At 42.2% G+C, this 21,243-nt stretch overlaps 1 protein-coding gene across 10 annotated transcripts in view; it reads left to right on the top strand.

Moving 5' to 3' along the window:
- The window catches only part of LOC139560405 (CMP-N-acetylneuraminate-beta-1,4-galactoside alpha-2,3-sialyltransferase-like), a 97,257-nt gene that overhangs the window by 22,660 nt on the left and 53,354 nt on the right, over nucleotides 1–21,243 (top strand). For 5 of the 10 annotated variants that reach the window (XM_071377127.1, XM_071377130.1, XM_071377129.1 and 2 more), the window contains exons 2-6: nucleotides 81–229; nucleotides 12,308–12,361; nucleotides 12,834–12,881; nucleotides 14,797–14,839; nucleotides 17,442–17,534. In XM_071377127.1, the coding sequence (XP_071233228.1) occupies nucleotides 121–229; nucleotides 12,308–12,361; nucleotides 12,834–12,881; nucleotides 14,797–14,839; nucleotides 17,442–17,534 (347 nt within the window). In that variant the 5' untranslated portion in view covers nucleotides 81–120. The remainder of the gene's footprint in view (nucleotides 1–80; nucleotides 230–12,307; nucleotides 12,362–12,833; nucleotides 12,882–14,796; nucleotides 14,840–17,441; nucleotides 17,535–21,243) is intronic. The other 5 variants (XM_071377131.1, XM_071377136.1, XM_071377132.1 and 2 more) reach the window with 3 other exon arrangements.

Here is a 21,243-nt window from a genome sequence, read left to right as displayed (position 1 = left end):
CAGCCAGCCTATTTGCACACATTACTGACTCCTCATTTCCCTTGTACTTTCACTTCTCTGCATCTCCTGTATCCTTGTAGGTGATGTGCTGCATGGTGCCATGTGAATGACAGAACCACAATGAAGTCATCACACAAGCTGCTGTTCGTCCTGTGCCCCATGCTGGTCCTGGGCTTCATCTACTACTCCTCTGGGAAGCTACACCTGCACGTATGGGGCCAGAAGCCACGTGAGTTACACTAGACAGCCTATGCCTCTATCCACTCATCCATCCATTTGTCTATCCAGTCTGTTAGATTGCTGGTCGGTCTCCTCTGTATCTATATACTTTTCAGCCTGTTGATTTACTCCTGTCTTTCTGTGTCTCTCTGCTTGTCAGTCAAGATCTGTGTCACTGGCCTACAGACAATACCCCCATAATGTCAAAGTGGATTTATTTTTTAATACAAATTAATAAAAAATTAAAAGCTGAAATGTCTAGAGTCAATAACTATTCAATGCCTTTGTTATGGCAAGCCTAAATATGTTCAGGAGAAAACATTTGCTTAACAAGTCATATTGGGGAAGGCTGAGGTTTCATAATTGCTACCCATTGGTCAGAAACTGGTTGAATCAACGTTGTTTCCACGTCATTTCAACCAAAGTATTCAATGTGATGATGTTGAATCAACGTGGAAAACTGATTGGATTTTTTAAAGTCTTCAACCTAAGGGAATTTTGTCTCTTTCACCAAACTTTTAACCTAAATCCAATGACATGGTGACATTTCTTGTTGATTTCACATAGCATTCAACTCAACCAAATGTAAATCAAAACTAGACAACTGATGTCTGTGCCCAGTGGGTAGTGTTACTACAAGGACTGTGATTGGCTATGTTACTATGGCATATCAGCACACTTAAACTGTAAGGAAGATTTTCAAGCAACAAGGAATTAAGGAAATTAAACAGAATAATGTTTTTTCTCTGTAACTGAAGATGAGTTCTTAGGTTCTTGTCTTTAGTGGAAATCAAGATGACGAAGTCTGGTGGTCGACGACCACAATGTTTCTATTTTCTGCAACGTTTCTCATCATGTTCAATGATCAGTACACAAGGTGCCTTCTGAAAGTATTCACACCCCTTGACTTTTTCCATATTTTGTTGTGTTACATCCTGAATTTTAAATTGATATAAATGAGAATTTGTCACTGGCCTAAACAATACCCCATCATGTCAAAGTGGAATGATATTAGTTATAAAAAAGGAGAAGCTGAAATGTCTTGAGTCAAGTATTCAACTCCTTTGGTATGACACGCCTAAATTAGTTCAGGGGAAAAAATTTGCAAGTCACATAAGATTCATGGACTCAATCTTTGTGTAATATTATTTAACATGATGTCTGAATGACTACCTAATTTTTGTACCCCACACATACAATGATCTGTAATGTCGAGCAGTGAATTTCAAACAGATTCAACCACAAAGACAAGGGAGGTTTTCCAATGCCTCGCAAAAAAGAGCACCTATTGGGAGATGGTTAAAAACGGACATTGAATATCTAATTGAGCATTGTGAAGTTATTAATTACACTTTGGATGGTGTATCAATACACCCAGTCACTACAAAGATACAGGTGTCCTTCAAAGTTCAGTTGCTGTAGAGGAATGAAACCGCTCTGGGACTTCACCATGAGGGCAATGGTGACTTCAAAAGAGTTCGAGTTTAATGGCTGTGATAGGAGAAAACGGAGGATGGATCAACAACATTGTAGTTACTCCGCCATACAAACCTAATTGACAGAGGGAAAATAAGGCACTAAAGTAAGTCTGCTAAACATTTAGCAGAAAAATGAACTTTATGTCCAGAATGCAAAGTGTTATGTTTGGGGCAAACGCAACAATGCTGAGTACCACTCTTCGTATTTTCAAGCCTAGTGGTGGCTGCATCATGTTATGGGCATGCTTGTCATCGGCAAGGACTAGGGAGTTTTTTTTTAAGATAAAAAGAAACGGAACAAAGCTGAGCACAGGCAAAATCTTAGAGGAAAACTTACTTCATTCTGCATTCCACCAGAGACTAGGAGAGGAATTCACCTTTCAGCAGGACAATAAACAAATATACACTGGAGTGTTTTTCCAAGACCGCATTGAATGTTCCTGAATGGCCTAGTTACAGTTTTGACTTCAATCGGCTTAACCATTTTCAACTATTACCATATATGTTTATCTAGCAGTAGTCAACAACCAACTTGACAGAGCTTGAATAGTTCTAAAAATAATTATGTGGAAATATTGTACAATCCAAGCGTGCAAAGCTTAGTCTTACCTAAAAAGACTCACAGCTGTAATCACTGCCAAAGGGTATTCTAACATGTATTGACTCAGGAGTGTGAATACGTATGTAAATGAGAAATTGCTGTATTTCATTTTCAATAAATGTGCATGTTTTCACTTCATTTTTATGGGGTATTGTGTGTGTAGATGGGTGAGTTTACATTTTGAATTACATTTCTGAAGGGACTGTGCACACGCATAGATTCATGCTACACACACATCACAACTGCTGCTACCAGACTTATTATACTGCTCAATTTGTACACTCTCCCAATAAACGTGTACATCTTGGGCTATAAATAGTTCCTTCCTTCCTGTTCCTAAAATATGTATTCTATTCTACTGAGACATTTACTTTATGTTCATATTCTTTTATTTCTTATTGTTGCATTGTCGAAGGAACCTGCAAGTAAAGTTTCATGGACGATGTATACCATGCGTATCACATGCATACGACTAATAAATCTTGACTCTATATATGTGTCTATTGCCATTGCCTAGGTAGCCGAAGCCAATTTCTCTCATTTATTTCCTGTAGTTGATGAGGACTAAAGTTCCAGCTGCAGGGTACCAATACAGGCTGAAGGCTGTGAGAGCCCCGTGGTCAGCTCTGTACCCGCCTGGCATGTTTTGGGTGTCGGTTGGTTATGAATCAGGGTTGGTAATGAAGAGGGCTACGTAATGGTGGAAAACCTGAGTCTCCCAGGGCGTGGATGGTTGGGTGATGTTTCACTGTTGGGTGGTCACTGATATTTATCTTTGTAACCAGCAGAGGGGGCTAAAAGATTTCCCATAAACATTCCCTGGAACTTTTAGAACTGGCTGTCAGAGGTGTTTCCTATCAGTAGGAAACACTGTAGATGCACTGTTCACAGGAAGTGTTTGAATGTGAGTTGAAGTTCGTGCTTTGTGGTTGCCTCTGATGAGTAACTTGTAGCCTGAGACATTGAAGGAAGCTTGAGAAGCTAAGAGGGACATTTTAGAACTCCGGAGGGTGTTGAAATCCCACAGTGAGACTCAGATGAGGGGAGGCCAAGCTTCTTCTGCTGTATAAAGTAAGGGACTTCTTTCAAGTTATCAAAAGCTCCAGTTACGGTGTCTTACTCCCATTACATTCCCAGTAAGCATTGTAATTTGCAATACGCATGCCCTTTCAAAATATCTAATTTGAGTGTTTTTCATTTGGCTCAAGTTTTTGTAATTTTAATTATTCCAAAATTATTAATATGTCCTTTTGATTCATTCATAGATGATTCTGAAGTGACTGTTTCCAATTATATTTCTCAACACGAAGACCATAAACATTTAGTCCAGAAAAACACTGGATTTGGGAATTGTGGCTTTTTGCACACTGCTGCCAGATGTTATGGTCCGGAGGTCTGTTTGTCTAAGAGGACAGGGAGCATGTTTACGTCCCTGACTTTATCTGTTATATCACCACAGAGGATCAAACCGAATAATCCCTGTTCTACACTTTTGAGGTATTCTACTCTGGGAGTCTTTAAATCACCGTTCAGCACATTGTGTTGTGTATGAGTTATGGTGAAAAGATACCCTTTTTAACTACTCTAATGTAAATATTTATCCCTACAGTGAATAGGCTGTTAACTTGCTGACCACCAGTGAATTGACTTCATGTTTTACAATGTAAAGCACCAAACTGGTGTGTCACTAATGGTCAACAGAGTCATGTTGGAACCCTGTTATTTCTTAGCATTTGGACATGATCTACCTGGCAACTTGAACTTCAAACAAGTTGATATGGATGTTTTTATTCCCACTGCAGCAACTCCAGAGGATGTTTGACACTTCTGAAGTTTCTGTGACAAGACCCCTTTGTGCATTGCCTTTACACTGTCAATATTTAGGGTCTCCGGTTTCCTCCTCTAATTTCAGGACTAGAGTAGTGAGGTTGGCCCATATAGTCTGGTTGTAGTGTCAAGAGACTGAGCCCCTTCTCACAAATCTAAATGATCACTGACTATGGGAACTTATTCATCAAGATGGATTTGAGTGAGTGCTTCTGTCAGTTTGATATCAGAGCCTCTCGAGGCCTATACAGTGCCTTGCAAAAGTATTCAGAACCCATGGATTTCTTCACATTTTGTCTTACAAAGTGGGATAATGTTATTGTAATTTTTTTTGTCAACAAGGGGTCTGAATACTTTTGCAAGGCACTTAGGTGGTGGGCCGAAGACTGAAAACATGAAGTTGATGGATCCCCTTCAAGAGAGGAGCTGATGATCATAATGTTTGTGTATATGACAGTAAAACATTCTTACTATGACTATATACATTTGTTGGCACCTTCAATTCTTGTACTTCTCATTAAAAGGATAATTCAACACTTGGCCGCCCAGGCAAATTTGCTGAACTTCTAAACTTTTGGCTCCCGAGTGGCGCAGCGGTCTAAGGCACTGCATCTCAGTGCTGGAGGCGTCACTACAGACCCTGGTTCGATTCCAGGCTGTATCACAACCAGCCGTCCCATAGGGCGGCACAATTGGCCCAGCGTCTTTAGGGTTTGGCTGGGGTAGGCTGTCATTGTAAATAAGAATTTGTTCTTAACTGACTTGCCTATTTTTAAAAAAGGTGTAAAAAAAAATAAAAAACAGAATTTGGAACCAATCAGCAGCGTGCAATACAAATTGTCTTGATCATATGAATAGGAAACTGTAGACACATTTTTGAAAGCTAGCCAATGCTAGATTAGAATTACAATCCTTATCCTTTTAGATTTGTGGTCTTAAATTATTACTTGGAATAAACTGATAACTAAACGCTCCTTGACCCGGAATGACATCATCGATGGTGATAAAGCTATCTTCTCCTGCTATATAGCAACAGATCTACGTGTTGTAATTAGATTGCTAGCTACATTACTACGGTTCTTTTGTGTTCTAAGTTGGTAGCCATTTTACAGCTTGCATTGATGGTATCATGTTTCTATAACTAATATAGACTGCACATTTAAAAAAAAGTCTACCTGGTAGAACTCAGTCTGACAAACTGCTATCTCGAGCTGTAATCACCAGCTGTCTACTACCTTAGATATGAATAATGTGATTGGCAGACATGATCAGCAGGGAGTACCATGGATAGTACACAAGTTTTGCTTGGTTTATAGTTCAGTACTCTGCGGCATTCGCCTGTCCCAGCTAGCAAACATAAGTATTGCAATTTTATCTTTTAAATAAAAACAAACAGAAATAAATACATCTACACCTGCTCCTCCCTCGACAGAGATTGATCATCTCAATAACTAAAGCAGATGGCTTGCTACGGCCCACCACCTAACTAAATAGTCCTCCAACACAGACAAATGAATGTACAGTGACAGGAAACAGATTGAGGGTGTGATATGAAAGTGATAACATTTGCACACACTAATTTTTGTATGACGTTGGTGTAGTTAGCATTGTAGAGGAGATGTTGCTAGAGGGAAATGGAGAAGACTGCTCAACGTGTTCTTCTCCCCGCCCTCAGCGCTGCTGCTTGCTACCTTGCTGCCTGCTACCCTCAGCACTGTCATGCAGGTGTGACTGAAAGTGGACACCCACTGTTTCTGTCTGCTGGTACATCACCCGAGGGTGTTAACTGTGAAAGGCCACACCTGTGCAGGGTGTTCCCTGGATCAATAAGGGGTTTAGGTGGTGGACAGGCTTGGGATTTTAGGGCGAAGTCCATTTGGCCTTCAATAGGTATCCAATCTGCCAGGGCACCAAGGCCACCTGCTAGGTCACCAAGGCCATTAACCAAAATAGCCAATTAAATTGATTTGAAAACTGGGAAAAAAACGTTGCTGGAGAGGAAGAAAATCGCTCAGGGATTTCACCATGAGGCCAATGGTGACATTTAAAAATGGTTACAGAGTTTAATGGCTGTGATAGACCGCTGCGCCACTTGAGAACTAAGGCACTGCATCTGTAGTGACGCCTCTAGCACTGAGACACCCTGGTTTGAATCCAGGCTGTATCACAATAAGCCGTGATTGGGAGTCCCATAGGGCGGCTCACAATTGGCCCAGCGTTGTCCGGGTTTGGCCGAGGTAGGAAATCATTGTAAATAAGAATTTGTTTTTAACGGACTTGCCTGGTTAAATAAAAAAATTATATTGAGGATGGATCAACAACATTGTAGTTACTCTACAATACTAACCTAATTGACAGAGTGAAAAGAAGGAAGTCTGTATAGAATACAAATATTATGAAACATGCATCTTGTTTACAATAAGGCACTATAGTAAAACTGCAAAAAAAAGGTGCCAAAGAAATTAACTGTCATGAAAACAAGGTGTTAGGTTTGGGGCAAATCCAACACATCAAATCACTGAGTAGCACTTTTCATATTTTCAAGCATGGTGGTAGTTGCATCATGTTATGGGTATGCTTGTCATCGGAAAGGACTAGGGAGTTTCTTCAGGATACAAAGAAACGAAATAGAGCTAAGCACAGGCAAAATCTGAGAGAACTTAGTTGTCTGCTTTCCAACAGACACTAGTCCCGTGTGGCTCAGTTGATAGGGCATGGCGCTTGCAAAGCCAAGGTTGTTCGATTCCCACAGGGGACCAGTACAAAAAAGTATCACAATGTATGCACTCACTACTGTAAGTTGCTCTGAATAAGAGTGTCTGGCTCTTTCCCACCCCCCATTTTAGTCATTTAGCATTCACCTTTCAGAAGGACAATAACCTAAAACACAAGGCCAAATATACATTGGAGTTGCTTACCAAGATGACATCAAATGTTCCTGAGTGGCCTAGTCACAGTTTTGACTTAAATCGGCTTAAAAATCTATGGCAAGACTTGAAAATGGCTGTCTAACAATGATCAACAACCAACTTGACAGATCTTCATTGTAAAGGGTTTAAACACTGTTTCCCATGCTTGTTCAATGAACCCTAAACAATTAATGAACATGCACCTGTGGAACGGTCGTTAAGACACTAACAGCTTACAGACGGTAGGCAATTAAGGTCACTAATGAAAACGTAGGACACTAAAGAGGCCTTTCTACTCACTCTGAAAAACACAAAGAAAGATGCTCGGGGTCCTTGCTCGTCTGCGTGAACGTGTCTTAGGCATGCTGCAAGGAGGCACGAGGACTGCAGATGTGACCAGGGCAGTAAATTGCAATGTCTGTACTAAGACAGCGCTACAGGGAGACAGGAAGGACAGCTGATAGTCCTCGCAGTGGCAGACCACGTGTAACAACACCTGCACAGGAACGGTACATCCGAACATCACAGGTACAGGATGGCAACAACTGCCCGAGTTACACCAGGAACGCACAATCCCTCCATCAGTGCTCAGACTGTCCGCAATAGGCTGAGCGAGGCTAGACTGAGGGCTTGTTTTAAGGCAGGTCCTCACCAGACATCACTGGCAACAACGTCGCCTATGGGCACAAACCCACAGTCGTTGGACCAGACAGGACTGGCAAAGAGTACTCTTCACTGACGAGTCACGGTTTTGTCTCACCAGGGGTGATAGTCGGAATCGCGGTTATCGTCAAAGGAATGAGCAGTACACCAAGGCCTGTACTCTGGAGCGGGATCGAGGTGGAGGGTCCTTCATGGTTTGGGGCTGTGTGTCACAGCATCATTGGACTGAGCTTGTTGTCATTGCAAGACAGGAATGTCAGTGTTCTGCCATGGCCAGCGAAGGGCGCGGATCTCAATCCCATTGTGCACGTCTGGGACCTGTTGGATCGGAGGGTGAGGGCTAGGGCCACCCCCCCCCCCCCCCTAGAAATGTCCGGGAACTTGCAGGTGCCTTGGTGGAAGAGTGTGGTAACGTCTCACAGCAAGAATGGGCAAATCTGGTGCAGTCAATGAGGAGAAGATGCACTGCGGTACTTAATGCAGCTGGGGGCCACACCAGATACTGACTGTTACTTTTGATTTTGACCCCCCCTCTTTGTTCAGGGACACATTATTCAATTTCTGTTATATAAACTGAACAAGTTGTATAGACATGTGGCTCAGTTGTTGTTTCTTATGTTCTTACAAATATTTACACATGTTAAGTTTGCTGAAAAGAAACGCAGTTGACAGTGAGAGGACGTTTCTTTTTTTTGCTGAGTTTATATATAGATGTGTGTTTTCACTTTGTCATTATGGGTTATTGTGTCTAGATGGGGGAGATTTAACTTTATTTTTTTTAAATCCATTTTGAATTAAGATTGTAACACAACAAAATGTGGAATAAGTCGAGGGGTATGCATACTTCCTGAAAGCACTGTATATAGTCTAAACGGCAGTCATGTTTGACAGATATAATGTAGGATCATTCATATTAACGTCTAAAGGCTTGATTCTGTCATACCCGAGGCACTGTTCGCTCAGATAGGACAGGAAGGCCAGTGCCCGTTGCACACCACAACACCCACCTTGCAATCTGAGCGGATGCAGTCAAGATTTAAAAACTTTTCAACCATAAACGTAATTTTTAAACCTGAACTTTTTTTGGAGAGTAATTTTATGAGGCATGTCTTACCGTGTTCCGACCATAGGAATGTTAAGGGAATTATTTTATAAACTCTTCCTCTTATGCCATTGAAACCAGTATCTCATTGTTCTCAACTTTCTTTCCAAAGACACAATCCCTGTCATTAACATCCCATGCTAGTTGTATAATTTACATCTTCCCTGTTTAAACACTTCCAAAGGATATTTTAGTCTGTCATATGAAACTGCTCACATTTGCGCTTTGGAGAATGGTGTTTTCCCTTTAATTATATTTTGAAACATTTGCGCTTCTAGACTACTGCTGTGTGATCATTGTTGCTCTTAATATGTTAAAGTTAATTTATTCACATTTTAAGTTTAAAGTTCTGATCTGTTGCTTCAGTCTCATTGCTTTTAATTTTTTTTTTTTGAAAGTGGTTGTATTAACTTGATCTGTCGTCCCACAACTGTCCCAGAGCCAGTTTTTGATGATTTATTTCTCACACAGAACGACAAGCTGACTAATAGAATGGGTAAACTTTTGTACTATGGGGGATAGTAGATTGACACAGGCTAGTTATTTTTCTGTTCATTACTGATCTTGTTGGCTGACAGTAAACGTGGACAATTCTTCCTCAATATGCACCTCGGAACTTGATAAGAAGGACGCGTGCAGTCGCATCCCCGTCTGTCTTCACTAGTAGCCTCCGTCAGACCTGTGATGACTATGAGAAGGACGTGGACACGTGAGGTGCATTGGCTAATAAGATTTGAGATATCTCAGAGAGCCATGTGAGTGAGAGGTGCTACGGAGCAGGCAGCTGGGAGAAGGGAATTATAATTACTATATTCAGCCCAATGGCCGCAAGGCATGAGGGGATTCGACGGCCATGGCGAGGTAATGGGCGTGGTCGGTTCGGCTGAATTGTAGAGGCCCCCATCTTGGTGGTATAGAGACATTTTTGCGTTTTTAAGCCAATATTCTGCAATTCTTCACATTTTTCAATAGAAGTGAGAATTTTGCAGTTGTAAAGCTATTTTCCTGCAATTCTATGCATTTTGCCATTTTGCTGTGTTCTTATGCTCAAACATAATAACAAAATTAATACCGCTAAATTGTTTTTGGAATTTTCAATTCTCCCTGACTGTTTAGCTTTTTGTATTTATACTTATATTTGTATTTATTTTGTATTTATTTATTTTTGTTCTCAAAGATGTTATTATTTAAAACTATATTGGTCCATTATATTTTCTACTCCATTTATCTGGTTTTAGTTGTTTTAAGTCGACACGATATTTTTCCATCCTGAAAATTTTATTTAAAAAAAAATATATAATAATAATATACACTATATACACAAGTATGTAGACACCCCTTCAAATTAGTGGATTTGGCTATAAAATCGAGCACACAGCCGTGCATTCTCCACAGAGCTCCGTGAATTTCAACGTTGCACCGTCATAGGATGCCACCTTTCCAACAAGTCTGTTCGTCAAATTTCTGCCTTGCTAGAGCTGCCCCGGTCAACTGTACGTGCTGTTATTGTGAAGTGGAAATGTCTAGGAACAACAACCGCTTAGCCGTGAAGTGGTAAGCTGCACAAGCTCACAGAATGGGACCGCCGAGTGCTGTAGCGCGTACCGCGTAAAACTCATCTGTCCAGTTGCAACCCTCACTACCGAATTCCAAACTGCTTTTGGAAGCAACGTTAGCACATGAACTGTTCGTTGGGTGCTTCATGAAATGGGTTTCCATGGCCGAGCAGCCTCACACAAGCCTAAGACTACAATGCGCAATGCCAAGCGTCGGCTGGAGTGGTGTAAAGCTCGCCGCCATTGGGCTCTGGGGGCAGTGGAAACGTGTTCTCTGAAGTGATGAATCACACTTCCCCATCAGGCAGTCCAACAGATGAATCTGGGTTTGGCAGATGCCAAGAGAACGCTACCTGCCCGAAAGCATAGTGCCAACTGTAAAGTTTGGTGGAGGGGAAATAATGGCCTTGGGCTGTTTTTCATGGTTCGGGCTAGGCCCCTTAGTTCCAGTGAAGGGAAATCTTAACGCTACAGCATACAATGACATTTTAGACTATTCTGTGCTTCCAACTTTGTGGCAACAGCTTGGGGAAGTTCCTGTTTCAGATGACAATGCCCCCGTTCACAAAGCAAGGTCTATACAGAAATGGTTTGTTGATCGGTGTGGAAGAACTTGACTGGCCTGCACAGAGACCTGACCTCAACCCCATCGAACACCTTTGGGATGAATTGGAATGCTGACTGCGAGCCAGGCCTAATCGCCCAACGTCAGTGCCCGACCTCACTAATGCACTTGTGGCTGAATGGAAGTAAGTCCCTGCAGCAATGTTCCAACATCTAGTGGAAAGCCTTCCCAGAAGAGTGGAGGCTGTTATAGCAGCAAAAGGGGGACCAAGTCCATATTAATGCCCATGAATTTGGAATGAATGTTCGACAAGCAGGTGTCCACATACTTTTGGTTATGTAATGGATATATATATTTTTTCACACTTTGGACTTATGCGGCCCGCCCAAGGATTTCAAACTGCTATGTTTGGTACATCACTCTCTTGTGGTAGACTGGTTCCTGTGATGATGCCTTACACATGACTAGGTTTTAATTTGGGAAAGGCAGCAAGCACGCTAGGCTATACAATTAGATAACTTCCTAATTGAGTATTTAATGTGTTAACACCGACTTGTTGCACCATTGAGGGATAGTTTTCAAGTTTGGTAAAATGGCAGTTTTAGTGCAGTCTCCACTTAAATAGTAGGATAGTACCGAACAACCCAGTGTTTGCCGGCCTAGAATCCCCTTGCCCCCTGCTCTGCTTTCATGTTCATACAGACTGCAGTGTGTCTTCCTTCTCATTGTTCAGCAGAGGCCTGTTGGTTGTGTTTAATCATCAGCAGTTAGATAAAAGAACACGACAGCTGTCCTCTGCTTATTTTGATTGAGGAACATTTTGTTGCTTTTGAAGACCTGGGATGGTTCTGTTTGAACTTGTGCCTCGTTATGCAAGAGTTCACCGTTTTTATCTCTTTGAAATACAAATGAAAAAGACAAATATGTAAGTGGAAAAGTGGAAAGGAAATGTGGACCTGTTGCCAACTGGTAAAGATAACAAACAACATTCGTGAACGGAGCAGGGGGATTCACAGGTCAGGGTGGGTCCGCAGTGCCTTTAAAGCCATTTTTTAAATTTATTTTTTTACCCGCCTGATGGGCAACAGTTGCATTTATGAGTCCAGCATTCTGTAATGGACCAGTTCAACCTGCCTAAAAGTCTAATAGATTTTAGGAGTAGCCGCCTCTGTCTTGAAAATACTTTGTTGGGCAAAGAAACAATACAGTCAATAAGATGCGTCTCTGTTAATGAGTTTTCTATCCTACTGTCTGTCTGTCTGCTGGTTTGTCCTCGTCTGCTCTACCTGACTCCCAGGCCTACTCTTCCTGTCCAGCCCTCTCGGTCTCTGTTGCTGAGTGGACATTCTGTCTCATCTGACGTCCTCTCTAACCCTTCTGTTTGCAGAGATTGATTCGGAGTCCACTCTCATAGTCCCGACTAAAGGTCAAAGCACCACAGGTAGACTGAGGCGCTAGCCCCCTTTACATTGAGTGATGGCGGGAAAGTGGTGCAACTGGGCTGCTTAGGGGCTCACTTTGGAATAACAACTTTCCACTAACTCTACAACAAAAGCCTTGCATTTGATCCTCTCCTCTTGTTTTCTGACCAGGATGTACTCATTCACTCATGTACTGTGGTCTTTGCTGGTACCTTTCAGAAACCACAACAAATACTAAAATAATCGTAAATGTGCATTTTGTAGATGATCACCAGCACAGTGGGTAGGCATCTTGATTTGGGGGATCCAGCCTCTTGGTTTTTAATGGAACCTTGGGCTACTAACGTGACTAACCTCTTCCTCCTTGGCCTCTGTGGTATTAGGGATTTGTGTCTTGTGCACATTTCCTGCCTAAACCTATCGGGCTGCAGACACTGGTTGCTGTGGTTACCCCCACCGGACCGGGCCTAACTGACCCTTTTTGTGTTTCAGAGTTGGAAGCGGACGTTGCTCTCACCGTGGGACAAATAGTAGGCTCAGGTACAAACCTTCCCCTTCCCTCTCCACCCCTCTTTAATAATACAGCTCCATGTGCCTCCTGGAACACATCACACCCCACCGGCCAGGTTGGGGGCGTTCCTCATCTAGAAGATGTTCATGCTTCTCACAAAGATAATCCTACCCTATTTTGTTTCTTGCAGAGAGTGCTTCTCTGCGGTCGACATCATCCCAATTACAAGTTATGTCTTCAAAGGTTAAAGGTGTAATTTATGATAACTATCAGTAAATTGGATCTTTGACAGATGGCAAGTACTACAGGGTTGGACATGGTGCCTGGCCAGACTCCCTGCAAGGCTCTGTCGCTGACCACTGATTTTACAAAGGTCCCATGCTTGGCTCCCTTTCCCTGGAAAGGGCTACTGGACCAACTCCCAAACTGTTTTTGAAATGTGTCACATTGGCATGGTGAGAGAAATGAGTGTGATAGGCAAATGTGACTCTGTTTCTCTTCAACCTTTTGAACCAAGTCAACAACCACACACCCCAGTCCCAGACATCGTATGGCACTGGTGTCCGTGGGGTTTCAGTTGGTTTGATAATCCCGATGTGAATGGAGCAAATAAAGCACAGCTGAATCATTCATGTCACTCCATTGAATGATGCAACAGCTCCCTCCTGTTGTTGAGCATAGAACAGCAGCTCTGTATCAGCCTTTTAAAAAGGGGCATCAAGTTCAAGGTTAAGCAGCGACAAAGAGTCTAAAGGGTGTCTGGTACTAGATGTTTTAAGTGGCCGAGGTTTATGATACAGGCAGGGTCCTGCTGCTTCCTCTGCTCAGCTCTGGCTACGACGCGCTTCCTTCCACACACATGATACACACACACACTCATAGCTGCTGCATTAAAACCCATGGCCCATCTTTCAAGGCAGCCTCCTCCTCTTCTCTCCTCTAGCATCCATCTGAAGGCACAGTGCAACCGCAGGAGCGCTGAGTACTGCTTCCCTTTCTCCCCTTTTGCTTATTGTGTTATTTTGATGAGGGGTTATTTATGTAATTACTGTCCTTACATGTTTATTCAGTCACAGATATTCAGTATTTACTGGCTTCATCAGAAGATGCAGTTCAGTTATGAGTTATGGTGAAGGTCTGGATAATTGCAGGCTGTAGTAGCTAGTAGAGATTCACTAGTAACACTTCTTCACTGTGTTTCACAGATCAATGGAAATAGTTCAGTAGCAGTAGGTTCCAGAGACCTGGGCCATTCTGTTGACCTAACGCTTTGACAGAATGATATATGAACTAAGTCAGCATGCCTCGTAGTGTATTGGCGTCATGCCGAATCACATCCAGGTCACAATGATGGATACGTGTACACAAACGGACTGAAGTGGAATTCAAATAACTTTCTTGCGGAATTGATTTCCCTGTTGAAGGACACTATTACTAAGCTGTTAACCGTTTTCTCTTGTCCAAGCAGAAAAAAGCAGGTAGATATTAGACATTAGGCTTTCGCTTCTTTCCCCTTCGCTACTAAAAAAACCTAAATGCCGATGACGCTTGAAACGGCACCTATGGACCGACCCCACACGGTCCTCCTCCATAGGTGAACCACAACTGCTGTTTTTAACTTATCATTTGGACTTGAAACACGGCAATGTTTTTGGCTGACTTTCCCTGACACCCGCTTGTTTGACCGGCTGCAAAGATCTCTAACCTGCTTTCAACGGAGTGTTTTACTTTGGTTTCTTTTCTTTATGAAAATCCACAGGCTGTTTACTTGGCGAGAGATATACAACTATGGCTACGACGCCGATAGTTGACTATGTTCAAGATGAGGATGGATGATCACTCTGTCTTCGTCTATGGGATGAGTCTTGGTTCACAAGCCATTTTGAATCCTGTTTGTTCATTTCTGATTTCTTACCCCTTTTCTGTCTCTTTCTTTCTTTATAGTGTATGATAAGCAGGGCTTTCTGCTGAAGCTGGATGGAAAGTTGTAAGTAAAATTACATTTTGTAAAGTATAATGTCATTTTAAACCTAAAGGGAAACATCTTTCATCCAATTGATAGTTGTAGCAGATGCTGCAGATGCATATGCCATTTATCAGATGCTAGTTGTCTGATCTTAAGAATGGGCTAAATTCAGTTTTAACAAATCAGAAACTGAACTGGAACTAGTTGCCTGAATATTAGTATTGTGACCTATTAATCTCATTTGCATCGCTAGTCAATTCAAATAAACATGATTAATTAGAATTATTTTAGCCAACTTTACACCAAGCAATTATGCTGGGTCGAATTATTATAACCCCTCATCAATCCCTATATGACTAATAAATGTCGATGTGTGTTTAGATACATATGGCTTATATGCGTATGGCGTATGGCTTATATGCAAACTTGAGTAATTGTATTTTGTTGGCATGTCTGTGTGTTGACGCTCCCACTGTAAACTTAAATTCTCATCACCCCTCTACCACTACATGAGTATTCAAATGTACATAAGTCAATACTTTGTAGACCGATTACAGCTGTGAGTCTTTCTGGGTAAGTTTCTAAGAGCTTTCTGCACCTGGATTGTGCAACAATTTTTTGTTTTATTTAACGTTTATTTAACTAGGCAAGTCAGTTAAGAACAAATTCTTATTTACAATGACTGCCTTGTTCAGGGGCAGAACGACAGATTTTTACCTTGTCAGCTCGGGGATTCGATCTAGCAACCTTTCGGTTACTGGCCCAACGCTCTAACCACTAGGCCACCTGCCGCCCATTTATTATTTTCAAAATTCTTCAAGCTCTGTCAATCTGATTGTTGATCATTGCCAGACCACAAATTCAGTTTTCAAATAGATGTATGTAAACTGTGACTCGGCCACTCAGGAACATTTACTGTCTTCTTGGTAAGCAACTACAGTGTAGATTTAGCCTTGTGTTTTAGGTTATTGTCCTGCTGAAAGGTGAATCTCCCAGTGTCTGGTGGAAAGCCGACTGAACCAGGTTTTTTTCTGGGATTTTGCCCTGCTTAGCTCCATTCTGTTTTATTTTTATCCTGAAAAATTCCCCAGTCCTTAACAATTACAATCATACCAATAACATGATGCAGCCACCACTATGCTTGAAATATGGATAGTGGTACTCTGTAATGTATTAGATTTGCCACAAACATAACTTTTTGCCCTGAATACAAAGTGTTAATTGCTTTGCCATTATTTTTGCAGTATTAATTTAGTGCCTTGTTTTTTTTTTTTTTTTTCTGTACAGACTACCTTCTTTTCCCTCTGTCAATTAGGGTTGTACTGCGGAGTAACTACAATGTTGTTGATCCATCCTCTGTTTTCTCCTATCAGAGCCATTAAAATCTAACTATTTTAAAGTCACCATTGACCTCATCGTGAAATCCCTGAGTGGTTTCCTTCCTCTCCGGAAACTGACTTAGGAAGGACGCCTGTATCTTTGTAGTGACTGGGTGTATTGATACAACATCCAAAGTGTAATTAATAACTTCACCATGCTCAAAGGGATATTCAATGTCAGCTTTTTATTTTTACCAATAGGTGGCATTGGAAAACCTCCCTGGTCTTTGTGGTTGAAAATGTGTTTGAAATTCACTGCTCGACTGACGGACCTTACAGATAATTGTATGTGTGGGGTACAGAGATGAGGTAGTCATTCAAAAATCATGTTAAACACTATTACACACAGTGACTCCATGCGACTTATTATGTGACTTAATGACATTTTTACTCCTGAACTTTATTTAGGCTTGCCATAACAAAAGGGTTGAATACTTATTGGCTCAAGACATTTCAGCTTTTCATTTTTATTTAATTTGTAAAAATTCTAAAAACATAATTCGACTTTGACATTATGGGGAATTGTGTGTAGGCCAGCGATAAAGCATCAACATTTAATCTATTTTAAATTCAGGCTGTAACACAACAAAATGTGGAAAAAGTAAAGGGATGTGAATACGTTCTGAAGACACTCACTATAGGCACAACTTCAGAAGATGGTTTGAATGCAAGTTCTCATCTGGACCTGCTATTACAACTGCCTACAGCAGTGGTCACCAACTGATCACTTCCTCTGACCTAGCAAAGATGGCACGTTAGCAAGAGACTCCAGCCCAGTCCAATCCAGCTGTAGCCTGTCCATGCACGCACCGCACCCCCTTCACCCTGCCATGCCCCCATCTCATCAACACTCCCTATGTGTGACGGATAGGCCTCCCATAGTGCAGCCCCTCCCCCTGTTTATTTGAACTAGTCACGTGCCGTATAGCGGTTAATTCATGAGCATGATAGCAATGAGGAGGAGGTAAAAGGAGCTGCTGGATGGAGTGTTAGAATGTGACCTCTCTAGTCCTACTTTACCTCTAAATAGGATAGATAGGACCAGCATAGGATGGGCTAAAGGGAACATGTTGATTTTATTTATTATTTTCTCCTCTCCACATCATCTCAAACTATTTTTTGTTATTTCTTCCTGGGAGATCTTTGTCTAAATTGGATTGTGTGGAAGTGCAGTGTTATCTGGTCATGTTGTTCTCATTCTCATCTAATAACCTTTTGTCCTTCCCTCTTGGTGACATTTGCAGGTCAGCAGAATTGGCGTACAAGTATGGCAACCTCAGCGAAGGAGTGTGCAAGCCAGGCTACGCAGCTGCCAAGATGACTGCCATCTATCCAAAGTGAGAAACTCTCTCCAGGGTTTGATTAGAGTCCTTGGGTGCATGTTGAGTCTTAAGAGGATTCCTCTCCTTGTCTCCATTCCTTCGTACTTTGCACTGTTGAAAAAAACTGGTCAGGTGAAGCCAAATGTTTTATATCAGTTTAGTGCCATTGAAGGAGAGGAGTTCAGGAGAGGCAGCAACTCTAAGCTATTGAGACGCACCCCTAGAGACGTTATGACATTACTCCAGCCAGCATGGCCTACGGGGATCAACTCAGGAATAAAAGCCCCCACATTCCCACACAATCTTTTAGTCATTAATTTATATCCTCACTACACACACTATACCAGGATCAACTACATTCAGCCGCGGACAGATGGTTAGGGGGCTGGAACATAATTACAAATCATTTGTGGACTGCAAATTGACTGCAAGAAGCCCAAATGGATATAATATTTCACTAAAACGTCATTTCAGGCCTTGCTTACATTTGTATACGATCACAGATATTTCTCTATTATGCGTGGGAATACTTGGGGACAAATAAAATCGGGCTGCCAGCTGAGGAACCTTGCACTATGCCATGTCCTCGTCAGCTTTCCGAACACAAAAGGATTTATGTTGGGAGAGCGTAGCCCCCGTCCTACCCCATTTTAAATGGATGCCAGAAATTAGCCTTTTGTCGGAGGGGCAATGTCTTCCTGTCCAGGAGGGCATGACTCATCACATCTTCCTTCACGGAACATTCGACGGCCCTCCGTGATGTCACTGGGCCTTTGATGCCATCCCTACACCGTCTCCTCTCCAGCCATGGGTCATTGTCTCATGAGTGCTCAGCAGCTCTGGGGGCATGTTGAACATAGCAGAACAATGGCCCGGAGCATTTTTCCTCAGCTGCCCCTAAATGTGGAAGATGGCGACTCCATCTTAACATAATGTACGATGATGCTGTGATGATGCATAGTCTGCAAAAAGACAGCTAGCAGTGGTACAGAATGCTTCAATTGGGTTAGACAGTTTTGAATGACGAAGAAAGACAGGATATTTCTTGTATTTTGTGTTTCTTATTCTTTCTGAAACAACATATTTGTATGGTTAACTATGACTCTCATACGGAAACCAAAAGCGGTCGTCAGGGTGTGTTACACAAATATTCTTAGGCCTTTTCTCTGGAGTCAGATAGTAATCATAACTTTGGGCGAGCTATGTTGGGGCGCTGCTAAATTACAGCAGTCGTTAAAGAAGAAGCCGTCTGGTTTTCAGGCCCGTCCAACTACGAGGCGATGTGTTAACGATGTCTCCCAACGACTTCCTCTAATCAGCCACACGTGTCGGTTCAAAGTTCCCTACAAACAGCCCCCTATGGGACAGAGTTGATTATTACCACATTCACATCAGTAACACAATTCAGTTAGTACAATTAATGACTTATAGTGACAAAGTTGTGTATCTGTTAGATGTCCTGTTAGAGTTTGATGAGTGCCATGTGTGAAAACGCTAAATGTCTGGTTCGTTCATACATGTGCAACCACAGATACCAAATCTAAATAAGCAAATCGCTACCTCTTTTTGGCCACTTTGCTTCCCTGTCAGCCCACTCACATAGATGAGTGGCATCCCCAGCTCTGTATGCGACATCTAAATCCATTTTTTGGTGTCACTCTCATGACCAAATAAGTTGATGATTCACGTAAAAACGTCGCCTACTTTTTCTTCTTGGCAAATTGAATTTCACATTAATTATTTAATCTGTAGTAGAAACAAAGTATATCCACTGACAGTTAACTTGGCCAGATAAACCCCCTCCCCTCAACCTCCTGAAGTGAGACTCAACCTCCTGAAGTGAGACCCCACCCCCTCCATTCTCCTTGTTTGTTCTCTTCCAAAAGGCCCTGCCCCACGGAATACAATATTTTCAACACCTCCCCTCACGCCAAACTGTTTGTATTGGAGCCCTAAATCAAGTGTTGGCGGTGAACTTGAGCGGAGCGGTTATGAAAATATGGCCCCCAGTGAGAGGAAATGAGCACAATGTGCCCTGGCCTCACGTTTTGGGAGCCCTCTCTCTTTAAGACAAGCAGACCAGATCCCTGTCTGTCCAATTGTCCATGGACTAGGAGACTCTTGACTGTCCCAGTTATTTATACTGCGGCTGGGCCCCTGTAGCCACATGTTGAATTGTGGTTTGTGTTGGCAAGGGTCAACTTCTCTGTCAGGTGATGTGAGGAGAGAGATCGAGAGAGATGAAGAGTCAGACATGACTGACTTCTTCTTTTTTCTCCCTTCTGACACTGGTACAACTTGTGCCTCAAGTGCAATTAAGGAGTTTGGGGGAAGTGTAACATTTTGGGAAGTTGAAAAGCGGCTCTTGTTAAACATGTTTGGTCATTGATTTCAGACACGCTTAGTAGGAAGTGAAGTCTGGTAATCTGATAGCGGACTCGGATTCCTTTGGTGTTAGCCATCTTCTGCTTGACTTGTCGCACTTAACTGGCGGCAGGTAGCCTAGCGGTTAAGATCATTGGGGCAGAAACCGAAATGTCGCGGGTTCAAATCCCTGAGCAGACTAGGTGAAAAATATGTCAATGTGCTCTTGAGCAAGGCACTTCACACTAATTGCTCCTGTAAATCGCTCGGGATAAGAGTGTTTGCTAAATTACTAAACTGTAAACTGGGCAGCCATAACTAGAGGTTGGTTAAAATGGCCCATGGCTGTAGACACAGCCCCACTAGGGGTTAGTTAAGCCACTGAGTTCTTCCTTCAGATGATGTGGAGGACATGTTGTGGTTTGCGCCCCGGCCTGTGAGTTGTATAGAATGTCTTGTTATTGTCAGTTTAAAATGAGAAGCTACCGGTGTTGTATAGACATATAATTAGGATCTCTTGTCGAGTGTTACGTTTTCATGTGATGCCAAATTAATTGTTCTTATTAGGAAGGTGGTAAGTACTTTAAATGGGTTTATCATGTAATTAATATTGCATTTCAAACATTTTCTGATTAGAATCACCAAAATGTAATCAACTTTTTACCAAACTCACTTAAAAAAAAAAAAATAGCTACTAGTCATACAAATAATTTCTCCGCAAGAATAGTGTCTGACATAAACCATCCTAGGACCAGTAATGTCCTTGTTATCCCCCTCTGTTTAAATGCCAGTCTGCGAGCTTGTTGTGAAAACCTTCACTGCGAGCTGTAAAAGTGGAGCATTGGAGCTGCAGGCTTGTTAAACGACAACCCCTGTGCTCTCCCCAGCGAGACAGCAGGTTATAAAAACAGACATCCATCGTCCGGCCACACTTCCAGAAGCAGCACGTACAGCCCAGGTCCGAGGGGCCTGACCGGGGGAAGTGGCTACTTCTGATTTGAGAGGAGGGCTTTATCAAAGGGGGAGTCATCACAGCCAGGGGCCAGGGGTGGAAATGCTTAAATGTACTGTGTACTCTTAAGTCACAGCTTCTTTGAGTATGCCAAACGCGATTTTGTTTTATTTGAAGCCTCCGAGGGCAGGGGAAAGTGGGTTTATAATGTCATGGCACATTTTCCTGGCGTATAAAAATGTTTTCAACTCTTCAAAGGATGATTTTTGTTGTTTGCTTCGTTTCTGTACATACCTGTAACTAACTAGGTTGGTGTCGGAGTACTTTGCTGTTTCTGCACAGATTACCAATCAACACTGCCCTCTTGAGTAAAACGGCCAGGCCCCAAATCATCTGGGACAGAAAAAC

Source organism: Salvelinus alpinus, chromosome 30, assembly GCF_045679555.1.
Source record: "Salvelinus alpinus chromosome 30, SLU_Salpinus.1, whole genome shotgun sequence".
NCBI lineage: Eukaryota > Metazoa > Chordata > Actinopteri > Salmoniformes > Salmonidae > Salvelinus > Salvelinus alpinus.
This window is presented reverse-complemented; position numbering and strand designations above follow the sequence as displayed.